At 39.9% G+C, this 19,759-nt stretch overlaps 1 protein-coding gene across 3 annotated transcripts in view; it reads right to left on the reverse strand.

The window, feature by feature from the left end:
• ROBO1 (roundabout guidance receptor 1) overlaps positions 1-19,759 on the reverse strand; it is a 1,017,416-nt gene that overhangs the window by 849,740 nt on the left and 147,917 nt on the right. For all 3 annotated transcript variants that reach the window (XM_037906016.2, XM_037906009.2, XM_043538384.1), the window contains exon 2: positions 6,571-6,707. In XM_037906016.2, coding sequence (XP_037761944.1) covers positions 6,571-6,658 — 88 coding nt within the window. In that variant the 5' untranslated portion in view covers positions 6,659-6,707. The remainder of the gene's footprint in view (positions 1-6,570; positions 6,708-19,759) is intronic.

Raw genomic sequence — 19,759 nt, forward strand, 5'->3', positions numbered from 1 at the left:
AATAGACAAGACATTTATTACATAGCTTATATTTTCTAACGGTATGAAATCATCATCTCGTCTACTCTCGACCACAAAGCCAGCATCACATGAATGATGCAGAATGACATATGATGTTTACTCGATGGCACAGATTGCATTGCATTATGGAAAAATATAACATTCATAATTTAAACATGGTGACTAAATAACACAGTTCAAATAAATGCAAAATATTTAAAGGTATTTTGTTAAAAATGCTAACAGTCATAACCTGACTATCTTGCAACTAAGAAGGAAAAACCCTTTCATGAGAATATTTCTGCAGTCAAGTCATCATTCACCTATATGCACATATGAAGTACCTACAACAATTAAAACAACTTCCTTTGTCAATCCCCTACCCTTGCTCCACCTCAATTATTCAATCTTCTAAAAAAAAAAGTTTGTTTTCAGATAAAATTCTCCCTCATAGGTCAAATCCGGAATATGACTATATTTAGCAATTTGAAAATAATTTATCGGACAACTCTGAGCTGTTTAAGGGGGGGAAGGGGGAGGAACCCCACACTTTGCTATTCTATTGTAATCTGGGATGAAATCCTGGCCCCACTAAAATCAAAGGCAAAACTCCTATTGACTTCAATAGGGGCAGTATTTCTCTGACAATTGAATGCTGAATGGTAGAATCTTCAAATTTGACTTGCTTTGTAGGTGTTATAGAACCTTGATAAGCTAGCTACGTTTGAAGAAAATCAGATCAGTACTTTTAAAGTTAGGATACTTGGTACATTAAACTCCTACCACTTTATAAAACAACTTGTAAAGAAGTTTGTTAAAAATGCTTTAGTTTGGGATTATGAAGATGTACCTCACTCAAAAGAGTAAAATTCATGGAAAAACAAAATTGAATACTTTCCAGGTGGAACTTGCCAACAGTACAGCCATATTAAAGGTGGCCCTTCTGGAGGTGCTGCTTCTTTCTCCATATTTAAAAGGACCAGCTAGCAGGAAACCATGAGGTGAAAGGATCCTAAGAAAGGGTAATTCCCTACTGGGGAAAAGGAGGATGGACCATCAACTTTCTGAAAGCCAAGGATCTCACTGACAGACACAGTGAGGTTTTCTGAGATGGTCCTTGGTATCCCATGTATTTGAGCTAGTTATATCGTAGTAAAATAAGATGACATTATGTTGGTAAAATAAAAATCCACATCCATTATAGACATTAGGGTCTCCTGCTCTTAAGGTTTATTATCCAAATTGTCACAGGGATGCATTTTCTAACACTCATAATGATGATTCTCTATTCCACCACCTAGCTTGCTCAACATGTAAGCATCATGTAAGCATAAGGGACCGAATGGCTAGGCAGCAGTTCTGCGGAAAAGGACCTAGGGGTGACAGTGGACGAGAAGCTGGATATGAGTCAGCAGTGTGCCCTTGTTGCCAAGAAGGCCAATGGCATTTTGGGATGTATAAGTAGGGGCATAGCGAGCAGATCGAGGGACGTGATCGTTCCCCTCTATTCGACACTGGTGAGGCCTCATCTGGAGTACTGTGTCCAGTTTTGGGCCCCACACTACAAGAAGGATGTGGATAAATTGGAAAGAGTCCAGCGAAGGGCAACAAAAATGATTAGGGGTCTAGAGCACATGACTTATGAAGAGAGGCTGAGGGAGCTGGGATTGTTTAGTCTGCAGAAGAGAAGAATGAGGGGGGATTTGATAGCTGCTTTCAACTACCTGAAAGGGGGTTCCAAAGAGGATGGCTCTAGACTGTTCTCAATGGTAGCAGATGACAGAACGAGGAGTAATGGTCTCAAGTTGCAATGGGGGAGGTTTAGATTGGATATTAGGAAAAACTTTTTCACTAAGAGGGTGGTGAAACACTGGAATGCGTTACCTAGGGAGGTGGTAGAATCTCCTTCCTTACAGGTTTTTAAGGTCAGGCTTGACAAAGCCCTGGCTGGGATGATTTAACTGGGACTTGGTCCTGCTTTGAGCAGGGGGTTGGACTAGATGACCTTCTGGGGTCCCTTCCAACCCTGATATTCTATGATTCTATGATTCTATGATCACATGATAAAGAGCTCCATCTCAAGGAATTCATAAAAGCATAAGAGGAGGCCTCAGTTAAGGTAGCTTCACTTGGATGCTTCAGCTCTTTACTACAGATTGGAGAGAGTCACCAGGACAAGAAGCGTACACAGATACAGAGGTAAAGCTATGGTTCAGGCCAAGGGGTGGCCATTTCATTTTTAACCTTCCCTCTCAAAATAAACTCTTACCTTGAACTATTTCATGCTCAAATCTCAGCACTGAGGTAATTTGGAAAGTTTGATAAAAATCTGTTCAGTCATTTTAGAGACAAGCAAGTGTGAAGTAAGTGTCACTCTTTATGAAACAATTTACAATGTCAATTTCTATAAAAGAGGTGGATAGAGATCTTATGTCATGGATACATTTTTCAAGATAACCTAGAACATGTATGTGGCTCACACTCACCCCAGTGGGACACATTTCACAGTGTCACATTTTGTTGTTTTGCCTGGCTTCTCCAGAAAAAAAGCTATTGTCCAGCCGAAATAATGGACTGGTGTGTGTATTTACACATTATAAAGAAAATTCCAAAGCAACAACTACCTTTTTGAGGGCAATGAAAATCAGAATTACAATTTTTAAAAATAATGTTTCAATTTGCTTAGTTATTGTAAGTGTCTGGAGACTTCAACAAAAACTACGCAACGTGCCCTTGGCTTTGTTTCCTTCCATTTCTTCTATTGAGGGGGTAGAGGCAAGGGGATTCTCTCTCTCCCTCCTGCCCTCATTAAAAGCTACAGGGAATTCAACTACAAAAATCCACCGGTCATAGGAGCCATTAGAAGCAAGTAGCAATCCACAAAGTCCTGTGTCTCTATGCTGGATGCAGGTAGGAAAGAATGTCATCGGGAACGGTAGTGGTCTGTGCAGCCCCCACAGAGCTTAAACCCCACACAGCAGAAAGTGTTCTGCAGCATCTTAAGGAAAGAAGAAGCATGCCAAGGAACAGGCATCCCTCCTTCCACAACTCCCTGTGGTAAGGGCCAGATGCAAAACCCAGTGAAATCAATTGGAGTGTTTCCATTGACTTAACAGATTTTGGATCAGGCCCTAAATCTGCAGCTTTTTGATCCCCTCTGGACAAAAACTGATAGTAACATTTAGCCTTAAATTATTAATAGCCTACTACAATATGAGGGGGGTTTTTGTCCTTTTTAGATCATTTCAGTGTTTTGTTGTAGCTGTCTTGCTAATGTAATATCTGATAACTTTAAAACATTTCAGTGACTTAAGTAAAACAAAATGTAAAGGAGAACACACACATCATAAAATTAGTAAATATCTAGTTTTCCTAGATCAATGCACTTACAAATGAACAGGTAAAGTTATCCAATTTTTAAACAAATACAGCACTTAAGAGAAAAAAAATCACATCTTTGTCATATAATTTTCAAGCCTATGCTCAGTGAAGAGGTGGCATGGCAGAGATCCTGTATGCCTCAGGAGACAACCAGAGTGGAATTGAGAGTATATTTTGTTTGTGAATTAGAGGTAAGATGTAATGACACAGGATGAAAGGCTCAGCAGTGATTTTAATAAAGGCAGGAGACAGTACTTCCCTGTGGACTCTATATGCAAAAGGAGTGGGACTCAACTAGAATATGTGAAAAGATTCAACAAAAAGCAGGAATACATGTTTCAAAGTTGTGAGATTTCTATTAAAATTCATCTGCATTTTATTGAAGTAGAGAATTCTAACTTCGAGACTAACGTTTCTGTAAGTTTATCACATGCCATTACAACAAAAAATATCTAAACAATTTCCTCTCTTGTGATATACAGTACTACAGGATAAAGAACTGAAGGGCTCAATTAAAAAAGTTATTTCCTTTAAAAATAGTTGTACATATTATAAGGCAATTAAAACGGTGTGGTTAGTATTTGTCTAAAAGTAATTTCATTGCTCCTGTTATTTTGAAAGTGTGGTTTGATTTTTATTTCGATATAATGAATAACCCACTTGATTTTGTAATCTCCAGGGTAATGGCAGTTTTAATTGCTATCCTTTATTATGTGCTTTTTAGCAATCCTCAAAAAAGAGCAGTTATCTATGGTTCTAATACTGTTGAAATATGAAGCAGAGTTCCAGAGAAGAATTATTGCTTTTATTCCCCCCCTTTTTTAAATGACAGGGTAAGTTTGTGATTTTCTACCGATCTCTTTCTTCAAATCATTAAAAAAAAAAAAATCTAAGTAAAAGATCTGAAGCAAAGCAAAATAAATGGGATAACTACTGGAAGAAAAATCTTGCCTTTTTTTTTTTTTGATCCTCTGCGATAATTGCAAATCTGGCCTGCTGCCAGTGAGGCTGAACACGCTATGATGTCTGGCCAAGTAAAGTAATCTCTTGGTTCAGATCTGAAGTCTGATGAAAATTACAAATCAGTGACAAAATCAAAATGCCACCTGTGATTTTATGCTAAAACTAATTTGATGGAAAGAGCAACACAATGCAAACAGCCTCTTTAACAGAGTCTAAACTCTGACTAGATTGAAACCAATGTTAATAGAGAGAGATTGGTATTGTGAAAATAAGTTGGGCTCTGCAGATGTTCTTTTTAAAACTGGCAATCTGTGTCTGACAGGTAAATTGCTCTGAAATGATGTTTGAAATCTGAGGTCAAACTTTTTAAGACAAGAATTTTAAACTAATATACTTTTGCTGGAGTCTTTATTCACTTGCTAGACTATGCAATATGTACTAAACAAAAGTAATCTACATTTCTTCATTTCCTCGCCATACACCATATGCACTATACGTCAAGAAACTTATAAAGAGGGGTTTTTTTTTCCCCTACTGTCTTTTTTTTTCTCCCACTGAGGGGTCTACATTGGAGTAGGTTGCTATAGAAATAGTTGTCCAACTGCAACAATCTCAGCAATAATCCAGAATTGAATCATTGACCTCTTAAGCTGAAAATATAAGAAATAATCATGATACATTGCAAGAACTCTGATTAGCTTAAAAGGAGCCAATGTGGTTATTCAGCTCATTCGCTTGTCATTAGTAACTAGAAACAGATTATCTAACAAGGAGTTTGCCTATGTAACCGTGTATGGCATAAAAATGAACAAAGGGAAATATTGCAGTTTTGTTGTACTATTATAAATGTTTTTCATAAGGTTAGGAATTTGAGAGATGTTCCCATTTTTAATTTCATTGACTTTGAATCTGGTCCTGCGTGCATTGTGCAGGCACCATAATATCACATGCCTAATATAGTAATATTAGCAATCATATTCAGGATAGAACTGTCAGAACCAGTGTAATTTAGACGTTTATCAGTAAAATAAAATTTAAAAAAGCATCACTATCACTTTGTGAACTACTGTTGGTGCCATTACTATTTATAGTAAAGTTCAATACCATATGTTTATTTATTTTTATTTATAATGTTGCACATTGAAGAAAAAGAGTATACCAGGAAGAACAGCTTCTAACAATGCAGATGGTCTGAATCTCATTTGCTAGATTTTGCTTCATATTCATTGTCCCATCCAAAATTCAAGGCTTATGTGGAGTATTTAATCAAGTATGACAGCACAGGATTTACTGAGCTCACATAAAATAACAAACTGTATTTTTGTAATTGTGTTAAAGAGTATTGTAGAACCTCAGAGTTACAAACTGATCAGTCAACCACACACCTCATTTGGAATTGGAAGTACCCAATCAGGCAGTAGCAGAGACAAAAACAAATAAATAAATAAAGCAAATGCAGTACAGTACTGTGTTTAAATGTAAACTACTAAAAAATAAAGGGAAAGTTGTTGAAATATGTGACAAGAGAAAGAAAATGGTTGTGTGCTTGTTTCATTTAAATTAAGATGGTTAAAAGCAGCATTTTTCTTTCGCATAGTAGTTTCAAAGCTGTATTAAGTCAATATTCAGTTGTAAACTTTTAAAGAACAACCATAATGTTTTGTTAGGAATTACGAACAAACTCCATTCTCAAGGATGCTTAACTGTTATATATTCTCTTTAGAAGACTTATGCAGCTATCAGAAGAAAGCGTTTCTAACGTCACTGAAAACAATGGTAACTAGTTGGAGTGCAAGCACAGTGCATTTTGGCAATTAACTTATAGTATATATTTGTATTTCAGCTATTTCATATTTTCAGTATTTTGCTATTTCCTTTCTTCAGTGATGTTTTCTATGGATTTAGTATTCTCTTTGATCTTCAAGTTCACTTTTGCATTTTGTATTTTTTTTCTTTCCCCACCGCCCCAGCAGTGTTAACAAAGGAATCCTTTACCAAGCCTCCTTAACCTTCTAGTAACTATATCTTAAAGCCACTCCTTACATATTTCCTTTCATATTCAAAAAGAGCAATTCCATGCCACATAGACCCTAGAGTTCTCACTAAACTCTGAACTTTAGAAACATACGCATGCACAGAGAAGCATTCACTCCAACATAAAATAAACTCTGAAGAACAAAGATGCATATAGCTATTCAGAGTAAATTAAAATAAGTAAGTACCTACCTGGAATAAGCTGACCCAGTAACTGGTGGGACCTGGACAGGCTGAGTACAGCTACAATGACAAAAAAAGGATAATGTTTCCATTTCATGATGTTTCCTTCCTTGCATTACACCAGCTCAGCAGCATTTAAGTGTTATCTGCAACAAAAGTGGAAAGAGGGTAGACTAAGATGACAGTTTATAGTCATTAGCAATTTGGAAGAGCTTTAAAACACTTTTAGCCTAGTACATCTCTGTCAAATTCACAGATTTCAATATAGGTCTTTATTCAAGCACTTTTGATTCTTTGTAATAAGTAGTTGGTTGTAAAATACGAACAAACCTGAATCCCTATACTACAGCAGACCAGGCACCAACAGTGGCAGATGCATTGAAGGAAGGCATGAGAAACCCCATAATAGACAATGTATGATTATTTAATGCGGTTGGCTGGCTGAGCTAACATGTAAACTGTATATGAGAACTTAAGCACATACTTAAAAATCTTTCTGAATTGAGGTTTAAAACAATCCCTGCTCAGGAAAGCACTTAAAACACATGCTTAACTTTAAGCATATACTTAAATCCCTAGAGTAACACATACTGCTTTTCTTAGGTACGGTTTGTTGAATAAGGGCTGTAGGGATCAATCTTGCCAAGGTACTGAGCACTCTGACTGGATTCAGCAAACCATTTCATTATGAAAAGGCAAAACTCCCATTGGCTTCTATGGTGCAGGATCCACTCCTGGTGGAATTCTGCACACAGTATTTTATGTATTTCTGCATAATTTGTCCATAACACACAATATAATCACACCAGTTTCAATTATTTTGGTAATTTATTATTTCAAAATATCTGTCAGCAAGTATGTCTAACAATAGACAACAAAAAAGATTCCCCCAAGAGTAGAGAGTGAAAGAAACCCCTACGACAACTCAGTTTCTGTTTCTCTGTTATGCTTTTATTAGGGGCCTCAGTCTGGATGTGTCATATGTGCCAGCTGGGCAAATCATGCAGGGAAAATTTGGCCACTCTGGTCTTTTAGTAGATTCTTGGGTTTTTTGCCCTGTCCCCATAGGATTACTATATTTCAGGTTCTCAGAGAGGACACTACTGCAGGTAGGGTGAGAGGGAAGGGGACCTGGATGAAGGAGTACAGTTAGGGGGTGCGGAGGGAGTATTTAGGAGTGCTGGAGGGGCATGTGTGTGTGTACTGGGAAGAGGTATTTGGTGGGTGCTGAAGGCCCCTCCCTGGTCTAGACACCTGAAACCCCTTCTCCCCCAGAGCCCAGCTTCAGGCTCCGCTCCACATAGCTTCATTACTATCCTGCCGGGATATGCGGTACTTCCTCATCCTTTGCAAGAGCCTATGATCCTATTATTAATGTGTATGCCTATTCCTTTTCTGAATCTTGCTAAACTCTTGGTCTCAGTGTCTTGTGGCAATGAGATATCCAGGTTCCTTGATAAAAAGCAATGCTTTCTTACATTTTGGTAAATAGAAAAGCACAAATGATCTTCTCTGTATTGTCCATTCTTTTACATAGTTCAACAAGTCCTCTTCTTTGGCATACCACAGAAGCCCTAATCTTTTAAATCTTTTCTCATAATGAATTCTTTCCTTGTCTCTAATCTTTTTGATGCTGTTCTCAGGACCTTTTCAGTTTTACAATAGCAAATACACAAAGGAAACAAAGATATTTAAAAAAAAATCAGATTTGTAATAACACAATTGGCCTTGAGTGTGAATATCGCACCGAAGCACTGGTTAAAGAAAAAGCTAATACACCCCAAAGTAACTTTAGAGGAATCCCATTATTTGCATAGAAAAATATCACTATATTAAAAAAGCCATACACACGCCATTTAGGCACACAACAGGGAGGAAATTTCTCAGTGCACAATTCTTTCTTGTTTGGTTGATAAATATTCTGTACCAAGTAAGTTTCAGAATAAGAAGGGAGGTTGCATGTTTATAACTTTAGGCAACACTGGTTCAAAAGTACACTTGCTTGCATGGGAGTGCCAAGATTTTCTTATTACCACCCTGTTGGCAGGTGTTAGCTGTTTTTAGGATTCTGTCTCATTGTGTTTGATGAGGCTCCATCCTCAACAAAATGGAGCTAGGAGCTTCCTTCTACGGAGGTATTAGGGGTTAGAACAAAAGGTCTTCCCAGGGGAATTCTCCAAATGACCACATTTATGGAGAATTCTTGGGCTAAAAAGTTTTATGTTATTTACCAGTAGAGCCCAAAACTGTAGGAATGGGGTAGTTTGCACTAAATAAACCAAGACTTGTTCTCCACTACCTTGCAATTAACACCTGAGCAAAATTAATGAAAAATGCTACCAAATCAGAATGAGCATTCAGGGTGCAAAGCAGTGTAGAATCACATCCATTCTGTGTAGATTCTGAGCAGGGTGGGAACTCCATTCACTTACAGTGCCAATGGTAAGCCACCTGATAATGCTGTTCTACCTCTCCCATTGAAATATTTTTTTATGTTCAAAGCCTGAGATTAACTGAAAAGGAACTAAATAAGTGCAAAACTTGAGTTCTGAATTAGTTGGATCAACTACACTGTAAATTCAATCCAGTATCTGAAAGTCAAACTCTCTCCTCTCTGGTTTGTACATCTTCACCAGGAATAAAAGATGCTAAAACTAAAATTTTAACAACTTTATTGATGTATTAGCCAGAAAAGAATCCAGCTCACTTTCCTATAGTTCACTTGGGTCTACAGTGTTAAGAGTGTTGAGCTTTGTTCCTCCAAAATTCTGGGGCTCATGGGGAATTAGTCCAGTACTGGCATAAGTTATAGCAGCCCAAAAGGCACCCACAACCACCTAAAGGGTCATTCTATATGTCAGGAATAGCCAGAGGTGGCCCAGCCATACCCTTTTCCTGAGCTATGCTCCCTGTGCTGAGGAGCAATACGAGAGTAGTGTAGAGATTTTGTTAATCTATTCCACCCGGTATACCACTTATTCAAGGGTAATTCCCAGATAACCTGTTAAATCACTTACACATATCCACAAATGGATGAAAATATATTCCCATTGACTATCAACATGTAAAGATAGACAAAGCAAGAAAAATACTGCTTAAGAACTTAGAGAAAAAGTTCAGTGATTTAGACTTTTGAATTAGGTTTGTTACAAATGGACTCATGAATGAACAGTAAAAACAGTCATGACTTGTTGACTTAAGGATCTTTTCCTTGTCATCACATGTCAAAATATACAATTTCTGTTTTCACCATTTATAAAGCTTTAACATTTTGAATCTCAACTCTGTCATTAAATAGTTTTCTGAGTCTATTCCTCCCCCCCCCCCCCCCAATAATTTCTTGCAACTGTGAAAATGTAAATAATTTAAAATCTAAGAAAATGCTTAAAGTAAACATTGATATCATCTTTCAAAATTATAAAAACAGGTGACTACATCCCATATTCATCATAGTAATGTTATATGATACGATTGTGGCATAATTTTGATGCATTATGTACACGATGGGTCATGTAAGGTGTCATTGGAAAAGTTATGATTTACTGACTATGAATATCCTGCGTGTATACATGTATCATTTTTGTATCTGTATTTCAAATGAGCTTACTCTGGAAAACACCCACAGCCAGCCTTTCAGGCACAACAATGAAGAAGCCAGACAGTGCTAATGGTTTATCAACAAAGATAATGGGCTGTAAACATTTCAGCTAGCCTGTAAGTAATGGCTGCTATGACTCTGCAAAGACATGTGACTAGACCACATGGCTCTGAGCTCCATTTGGGTACCAATATTTTTCCACAAACTGGGAATCAGGTTTGAAACAAAGGGTTCCTGCCATATGGAAAAGCTATATAAGACAGGAAGTGACATCTGTTGTTCGTCACTCCCCCACAACTCAAAACCTGAGAGAAGCTCCAAAAGGAAAAGGACTTGGAACACGGGTGGGGAGCCCAATCTGCAAAGCAAATGCAGCTTGTGCCTTGAGAATCTGTAAGCTTGATTGTATCATCAGTCAGGGTGAGAAATTGCCAATTCATAGCCAGTCTTTCAGTATTTTAGGCTTAGTTTGCGGTTTTGTTTATTTACTAGGTAATCTGCTTTGATCTGTCTGCTATCACTTATAGTCACTTAAGAGCTATCTTTCGGTAGTTGTTAAACTTGTTGCTTTATCTAAGCTAGTGTACGTTTGAGTGAAGTGTCTGGGGAAAAATCTCAATTTGGTTAACACAAGCGTATTGTGCATATCCTTCCCATCCTATTGTGCATATCCTTCACATCAAGGGGAGGACGAACTTTATGAACTTACATTGTACAATTTTGGGTTTATACCCAGCAAGGCTACAGGGTGGAGGAGCTGGGAAATTAGAGGTTGTCTCCTTCCTCTCTTGGAGTAAGGCACTCAGGTAGCTCAGTCTGGGTGTGTGGTGCCACCTGCTGTCATGTTGGGTGACCACAGGGCCTGAAGAGGCTGGGGGGGTCACCAATAGAGCAGTGTCAGGAAAGGCCAGCCCAGCTGGGCGATTAAAGGGACACACCGGTTCCCACAGCTCCCAAACTGCACCCGAGAGGTGACAACCCGTCACAAAACAGGAAAAAAAAAACAAATTCTGTGAAGCCTGTTTGTAGGGAGCAGATCCGTTGAGTAAAAATGTACACATTTTAGCTCCACTTTTTTTTTTTTTTTTTTTTTTTTTTTTTTAAGTTAACTACAAGTTCAAGGCTGTTCACAACCCCATCCCCTTCTTAAAATTATCTCAAGGGAAGCAGTGGGGGCAAAAGACCTATCTGGCTTTAAGATTAAACTCGATAAGCTTATGGAGGAGATGGTATGATGGGATAACATGATTTTGGTAATTAATTGATCTTTAAATATTCATGGTAAATAAGCCCAATGACCTGTGATGGGATGTTAAATGGGGTCGGATCTAAGTTACTACAGAAAATTCTTTCCTGGGTATCTGGCTGGTGAATCTTGCCCATATACTCAGGGTTTAGATGATCGCCACATTTGGGGTCGGGAAGGAATTTTCCTCCAGGGCAGATTGGAAGAGGCCCTGCAGGTTTTTCACCTTCCTCTATAGCATGGGGCACGGGTCACTTGCTGGAGGATTGTCTGCTCCTTGAAGTCTTTAAACCACGATTTGAGGACTTCAATAGCTCAGACATAGGTGAGAGGTTTCTCGCAGGAGTGGGTGAGTGAGATTCTGTGGCCTGCGTTGTGCAGGAGGCCGGACTAGATGATCATAATGGTCCCTTCTGACCTTAGTATCTTGAATCTCGCTCTGTCTACAATCCTAGTCAATCTTAAGCTTGTGTTCTCACTCCATAGCATTTTTCTCTACATCTCACTCACCCTTTTGTGCCCCTTTTCACACCAAGCCCTTTAGCAGGAACTTCATCATCTCTTTCAAATCCCTTCTTAAAAATGAGGATTTTTTTTCAAGTGTCCCACGTTGAACAAATCAATTCTTTGTTTGAATCTTTTATTTCATATATTGTATTATTTCTGAGATAAGGGCTGTGCTCTTTGTGACCAGGGGTGCCATGTTTTAGGCATTTTGCAAGTTGTAAAAAATGTCCACATTTGCTTAATCCTTGTCAATCATTGCCTTTAGTGGGAGCAGGATGGTGCCCAAATGTAAAATGTACCAGTGGAGCTGAAGTAGACAGGAATATCATGCTCAACCAGTAAGTGGGGCTTGTGATCTCTTAATTATGTTAGTTCACTTCTTACTTTTCTAACAATATTGTCAATTCTGGTAGTTACATGCATTTTTTAATTTCAGATTTTTCACTCAAAAAAAAAAAAAAACTATTCAAAGACAAGCCAACAATCATTACACAGGAAAAAAAGTGACCTTTCTGTAAGTCACTTTTTCAATCTGCAGAGCCATTATTTTCCATTACTAGCCTCAATCCAATGAATATATATTTAATGAATAGTCAAAGCCTGAAAAATAGCCAGTCCAGCTCTGGGAATATTCACTATAATCTTATCTGACGATATTACCAAAAAAATTGAAAAGATTTTTTTTAAATATGAATATTTCCAGTTTGCCTCCTTCTTTCTTACATTTGCTCTACCTGCGCTGCTGCTACCATGACAGCCAGCAGCGACAGCGATCCTGTTCCTCCCTTTCTCTCCTGCCCTTCCCCCACCTATGGCAGAAGTGCTCGCTATGGTCCTGCTATCACAACCACAGGCACTACTCATCATCCTCTCTCTTCTGAGCTGAACACAAAAACATTCCTCCACTTCCCTCCCCACCTTCTCCATCGCTGCCATGACAACTAGTCACGGGACTACGCCTACTCCTCAGTCCCTCTCCCACCTGGCTGTACTACCTCCAGCAGAGACCAATTGGTAATGAACAAGTACAAATGTGAAGCCAGCCTCAACTGCATAATGACAGGGACAAGCTACCTGCTTCCCAGTAAACAAGGGTTAATTCCAGCGCAACATCCCCTTTTGTCTTGCACAAGTTATCAGGGAAAGGGTGATGAGGCTGCTTGGGGGAAGAAAGGGGTACACTACTTGCCAAGTAGTGCCCCAAACCAAGTCTCATAGGACTGTGATGAACCCCAGGCTGGGGAGTTTTCATGTTTACTTACTGATAGCAGCTGCTTAAAGATAGCGCTTTACATTTATCCACCTTTGTGAAGTGCTCTGGTAGAGAAATAAATGATGCAGGAAGGGGATTGATCCCCACTGGCTATACTATGTCATCAGAATGATTGAACAGCAAACAAACATTAAAAAGTAAGCCTAATGGTCCCCTCTTCTTTATACCAGTTAAACTCCATTGTCTTCCGTGAAATTACTGCTAATTTACACCAGTAAGAGTGAGAAGTTAGGCCCCATGTGTCATCCAAAGGGCATGATGAAGATAAACACTACTTTGTCTACTGCATTATAATCATTAAAGAATCAATGGCAAATTAAACTGCACAAACCCAGAGGGGGAAGAAGCAGTGCAGTAAATGCAGAGAAAAAAAAAAAAAAAGATTTGAACCTTAAGTGTAGTGCTATTTATCCATATGGCTAATGCAGCAAGCAGCTGCAGAGGTAAAGACATCAAGACAAAAAACAAAAATCAATGCTGATTTTACCCGAGTTACTTTTTTCCTTTCTTTATTTTTTAAATTATTGTAGTCTGCCTCAGAGCTAGCAACCAGCCTTTCAAGAGAATAAAATGTATACTTTTACAGCATGCTGAATAGACAGAGGGCTTCAAAAGATAAGGAAATTAAGGGACTCATAAGATGATGTAACCTCTTTTCATATGAGCTGTGAACTTTGGCAAATAAGCTGCTGCATAATACCATCAACCTTATCTACAGAGATAAGAGCCAGTTTTGACATGCTGCCTATTTTAGCTCCAAGACCCAGATAGTATAAATTGGCATAATTCCATTGAAGCCAATGGAGCTACACCAATTTACACCAGGAGAGTAACTGGCCGGTGGAGTAGCAATTCATGTGTACTCCCCAATGGTGAGGGGCAGGGGAAGGGAGAACTATTAAGCCTTCTAATATCCAGTGAAACTTACTAGACTTTCAATCATTTCATTTCAGCATTTGATGAAAAATTAGTGGGACTCAGGGTATCAGGTAATCTCAGTTTAAACTAACACTATTTCTGGACTTGTTCTTCCTGTACAGTACCATCTTGAAAGTTATACAGCACAAAATGAATCACCATACTGTACTACTTTAAAACATAATTCTTGCCTTGGATAGGCTTGATTTATTTTAGAGTTCTAGAGACATAGAAAAAAACATCTCTGTGCGTTGACTCAGTTCTCTCTCTTCGAGGGGCAGGTATGATACATGGTGAATATCATTTTGAAAAAGAAATGCAACAAGATCCTCAGCTGATATAAACTGGTAGTTTCATTGATATGAAGGCAGCTACACTGATTTTACATCAGCTGAGGATCTGGTCCAGGATTTCTTGGGGGATATTTTCAGCATGCAATTCTTGGAAGCAGACACATGGCACCTATTAAAGTTCACTTCATTGCCCCTTCAAATTGCACTGAAAATATTTTCCTATTTTATGACTGAATAAGAATTCCTATAGCAGCACTCCAGTTGGAATCTAAGATTATATGGATTTATGTTTCACTTTGGAAACCCATTAAATGCTCTTGTAGTAGAAGTTAGCAATGAAAATAATAGAGGGGGGGGAAATTCTTATGAAACTCCATTCATTTTTATTTTTAGAAATCTCTTCCCATTGTTTTGATGTGGCGACCACACTGTTTAAATTAATTATAGCTTTCGTGGCTTCACTAGATCAAGTGGGTTGCTTCTCTATTTGGAATATTTGTTCACTTAGCGGCGGCCCAGAAACCTCTGTTAATGACTCACTTAGGGTAGGTCTACAATCCAATCGCAGAATGGGACATACCCTAGCCAGCTTTAATCTAGGTAGCTCAAGCTACCAGAGTAGTGAAGCCACGACAGCACAGGCTTCAATAAGGGATAGTCACCCAAATAATTATCCAGGTTTCTGGACAGGCTCATGCAGCCTGTATCGCTGTTACTTCACTGCTCCAGTAACAGCTAGATAGACTGAACACATATTGTATACAGAATTCAAAGAAGAGAGACTGCTGTAATAATCTGATTATTGAGCAGCATTTGCAGATGGAATAGTCCTAAATTATGCCATGCAGTATTGTAGATTGCTTGATCTCATCATAGGTGCTGGTGAATTAATGCTGGTAAAATTAGGTATAACATTTGAGAATTTAACATGCAAAAAATGTTCACAGAAGATTATAGTATTGCATTAAATTAGAAGGCAGCTTTTGTTGGCTATTTGAACGTAAGATACCCAAAAGAGCCAACAGACACTTTGCAAGAGTCACTATAAGTGAATCAATTGGACAAAACCCTACTCAAGTACAGATGAGTGGGGAAGCATTGTCTGAATCTATAATTTGTTCTATATTAATTCTTGTTGAAATATTTCTTACATGGGGAAAGTGGAGGGAAGATATGAAGGTCTTTTATGGTCTCTTTAGAAGGCGAGCAAGAAGTCAACCAGGAGAGGTCCTAAGCAGAAGTTCTACAGTGCAGCAGAGAGGGGAGGGTGAGGAGGAGGGGTTTTAGGAACAATTCTATTTTCTTTAGTCCAATCAAGTTCAACTGGAGAATAAAATTACGCTTCCTGTGATTCTTTATCAGAGTAGGAAGATAGTCCTCTGCTCCATCCCTCCCACTTCCGGATCTGACCCAAAATTCTATGGAACACTGAACTTTTAGGAATAGAGGAGATGGACTTCCATACAGCCCTAGGGAGGAAGTGGTCATGATTCCATAAAGGTGGCCTTTGCCCCATTTCACACTCACCAGGAGAGTTCCTCAGGAAAAATTACCCCCTTCATTTGCATAAACAGAGGAGGCAGTTGAGATACCAGTGTTCTGACACAAAGGCACCAATCAGTTTTATAACTAAATCTGGAATGGCATTGATTCTATGGAGAAGTGATAAAAGTGCCTATATTTATTATAAGCAGAGCTGGTAGTACCAGCTATGGATAAGGTTTCCTGACATTTTCCATTACAAGATCCTATTTTCAGTTCCTTATCACTTTGCCAAACTTTAACACGTGGTAGCTAGACTATAGTAAAGTAACTTTGAAATTCTCTGACACTAAACCAAAATGTGCAATGCTGTTAAGCATCAAGTACTACACTTGACTGCTCCATGCTTGAAAGAAAGCAACAAGTTTTCATCACCATCAGTGTTATTTCTTCCATTCTTTTCAAAAAACTCAAGGCTCGTCTACACTACAAAATTAAGTTGACTTTATCTAATTTGACCTCGAGCCTCTGAATTAAGTCAATTGTGTGTGGCCACATCATGCTCATTGTCTCGATGGAGTGCATCCTCGCTAGCAGTGCATCATGGGTCGCTATCCCAAAGTGCTACTTGCTGCAATGTGTTTTGTAAATTTGTGCAATGCCTCATGGGACAAAAACATTGTCAGAAGGGAGAATGGGAACATTGCATCGGCATCCAACCCAGTGGTTTTTGCGCCTTAAAACCACCGCATGTATGCCATAACCCCAGAAGCATGGAGCCTGCTCAGTTGTGCACTCTTGCTGTGAGGATCTCAAACACCTTGCACCTTCTCCTGCAGTATTTCCAGAGCCAAAGTAGGGTCCGCCGAGCGGAACATAGCGATTTCATGCAGGCAGCCCTGCTGCAAGCCATTCAAAAACAAACAAAAAAAACACAATTCACAGTTGCTGCTGGCAGTCAGAGAGCAGCTGCACTCTGTTGAGCGCCGTTTCTGGTGAAATAAGCACTGACCTGCAAATTGATGCAGTCCCACCAGTATAGGATGACTAGCAGTGGCTGCAGAACTTTCAAATGCTTTCCCCTGCCCTGCAATTCAGCAACACAAAAATGAGAGCTGCTCTGACCATGGAGAAGCAAGTGGCACTCGCTATTTGGATGCCTGCAACACCAGACAGTTACCAGTCAATGAGGAATCAATTTGGAATAGGTAAATCAATCATGGGAGCTGCTGTGCTCCAAGCGTGCAGGTCCATTAATCGACTTCTGCTATGAAGGGTAGTGATTCTGGGAAATGCGCAGGACATAGCGGATGGTTATGCCACAATGAGGTTTCCTAGTGGGGCAATAGATAGCACCCATATCCCCATCTTGGCACCAGACCACCTTGCCAAATAGCCAACCACATAAACCAAAAGGGATACTTTTCAATGGTATTGTAAGCCCTGGTGTATTACAGGGGGGTTCATCAACATAGCATGGTCAGGAAAGGTTCATGACTCAGGTCTGTTCAAAAAGCTGCAATCCACAACTTTCTTTCCAGACTGCAAAATAAACATTGATGACATTGAGATGCCTATAGTTATCCTGGGGGACTCAGCCTAGCTCTTGCTCCTATGGCTCATGAAGACATACACCAGCCGTCTGGACACCAACAGTAAGGAATGGTTCAACTATAGGCTCAGCAAGTGCTGAATGGTGGTTGAATGTGCCTTTGGTCATTTGAAAGGGCGCTGCAGAAGTTTACTAACAAGTTTGGACCTTAGTGAAGAGAACATCCCATGGTTATAGCTTCCTGCTGTGTGCTCCATAATATTTGTGAAAAAAAAGGGGCAGTCAAACACCAGGGCAATAAGAAGAGCACAGCAAGGGGCGCTGTGTATCTGTGGGCCTTTGAAAAGCTGTTTCAATAATGAGACACAGCAATGTGAGCTGCTTGTCTGCATTGTGCTTTCCGAAACCTTCACCTGCCTTGTATCATGGTCCCTGTAAAGCCAACCCCACACCCAAGCCCACTGCATCTACTCAAAGAACATTTACTTCTCAAATCTATTTACTTTATTTAACAAATATAGGTAAAGAAGGAGAACAGAAAAAAGGTAACCTTGGGGAAAAGGGGTTGTAAAGTTGGAACGGGAGAAACATTTTCAGCTGTGTAACATAACACTGCATTCCAGACCATCAAAGTTCTGAATGGGCATCTTCTGTTCCTTGTACCCTCCCCCTGAGTTAAATGAAAGGGATAATGGACTTTTTGCCCATGCCTCAGGGAACGCTTTAGGGAGGGTGATTCTGCACCAGGTGATGCTGGCTGGCTGTCCACCAGGGTCTGCAGAGGGACTCTACTCTTCTGCTTCTGTTCCTGCAGTTCAACCAGATGCTCAACGTGTCTGCTTAATCCCTTATAATCCAAAGCATATCATCCTGCGCCATACACTTTTGCCCATTGGAAGCTTTCCTGCTCTCCATGTCCATGTCTAACTTCTTGGACAGTGAAATCCTCCATGCTCGCAGCTCTGTGTCAGCTGTTCCAGAGGCATTCCTTATCTCCGTGAACATGTCCTCCCGCGTTCTCTTTCTCCTACTAATCAGTGAAAATCTGCTTTCAGATGTTGGTGACATGCTGAAGGACAAATTTCCAGATCTCGGTCACGGGAAAAAATAAAGGAGACATTGTACATTAATAAAATGTTTCCATAGCAAGGCTGTTTTCATAAAGAAAACAGATCATACTAGGTGCAAGCCATAACATAATCAGAATCCATAACTGTTCACTGTGCCATTTTGCTGCTCCAGCCATGGTGAGTATGCCCTCCTGGTGACCACACTTTTAATGACGTTTATGGCAGGCTCATGTCGGGAGCAGAATCGAACAATGGCCCTTCTCCATAGCACCACAGGAAGCAGTTTACGAGAGGGGCGGAGGGGGGAGTTTTCACTCCTAAATTGTGGACTCTCTCATGTGGGGCCCTAGTCCCTTATCAGCCACTTTTAAGTACTTGCCGACCCATGTTGAGCACAGTAAAGGCAGATTAGGGGCTGCGTGGTTTGGTGATCCAGATGTGTGGCGGGGGGGGGGAGGGGTCTACATGCCATTTTAAAGAGCACTTTTAATGAAAAACTTCCCCCATTTCCCCTAGGCGATTCTATGTGGTATCAGTCTCCTGAGGGTAACAGAAGCGGAAAGGAAGGAGATGCGGCAAGCATCTGAGTTGAGACCTGGTCCTTATGCTGCTATGCTGTGTACCACAATGATGCCAACAGAATTAATTGAGGAGTTGCGTGGGAAAGCGTCCTACCATAGTGGAAGAAATATGGCTGCCCTGCCCAGAAACCTTCTGCAAAGGGCCTCCAGGAAAGTTTCCTAAAGATATCCATGGAGGATTCCCAGGCTATCCCAGTCCTCATAAACAGTCTTTCTCCAGAGGCCACCCTCTGCGTAGCTTGAGTGGCCTCTTGTAAGCAGAAAACCACAGCACCTCACTTTTTCCTCACAGTAAACATGCAATACCACTGAATGTGTATGCCTGCTAAAGTTTAACTGGACTTTCATTGTAATTGTATACTCACCAGATGTGCCTTCCCCAGCATCACAGTTGGCCACCGTGATGTTCTGCAACCCACAGGGCTCCAGGGTTAAAAATACTTCCTGGCTCTCGGGGAGAACAGATCCACTGCTCGCCTATCTCCCATTCTCCTTCTCCTCCTCATCCACCATATCATCATCCTTGTTGTCCATGTTGCTTGCGGGGGTACTGGTAGGGTCACTCCCGAGAATCGTATGCAGCTTGTTTGTAGAACTGGCATGTGTGGGGTTCAGCACCAGAATGACTGTTCACCTCCCTTGCCTTCTTGGCAAAGTTTTTATTTTCACACAGCACTG

The sequence above is a fragment of the Chelonia mydas genome, chromosome 1 (genome assembly GCF_015237465.2).
Source record: "Chelonia mydas isolate rCheMyd1 chromosome 1, rCheMyd1.pri.v2, whole genome shotgun sequence".
Lineage (NCBI taxonomy): Eukaryota > Metazoa > Chordata > Testudines > Cheloniidae > Chelonia > Chelonia mydas.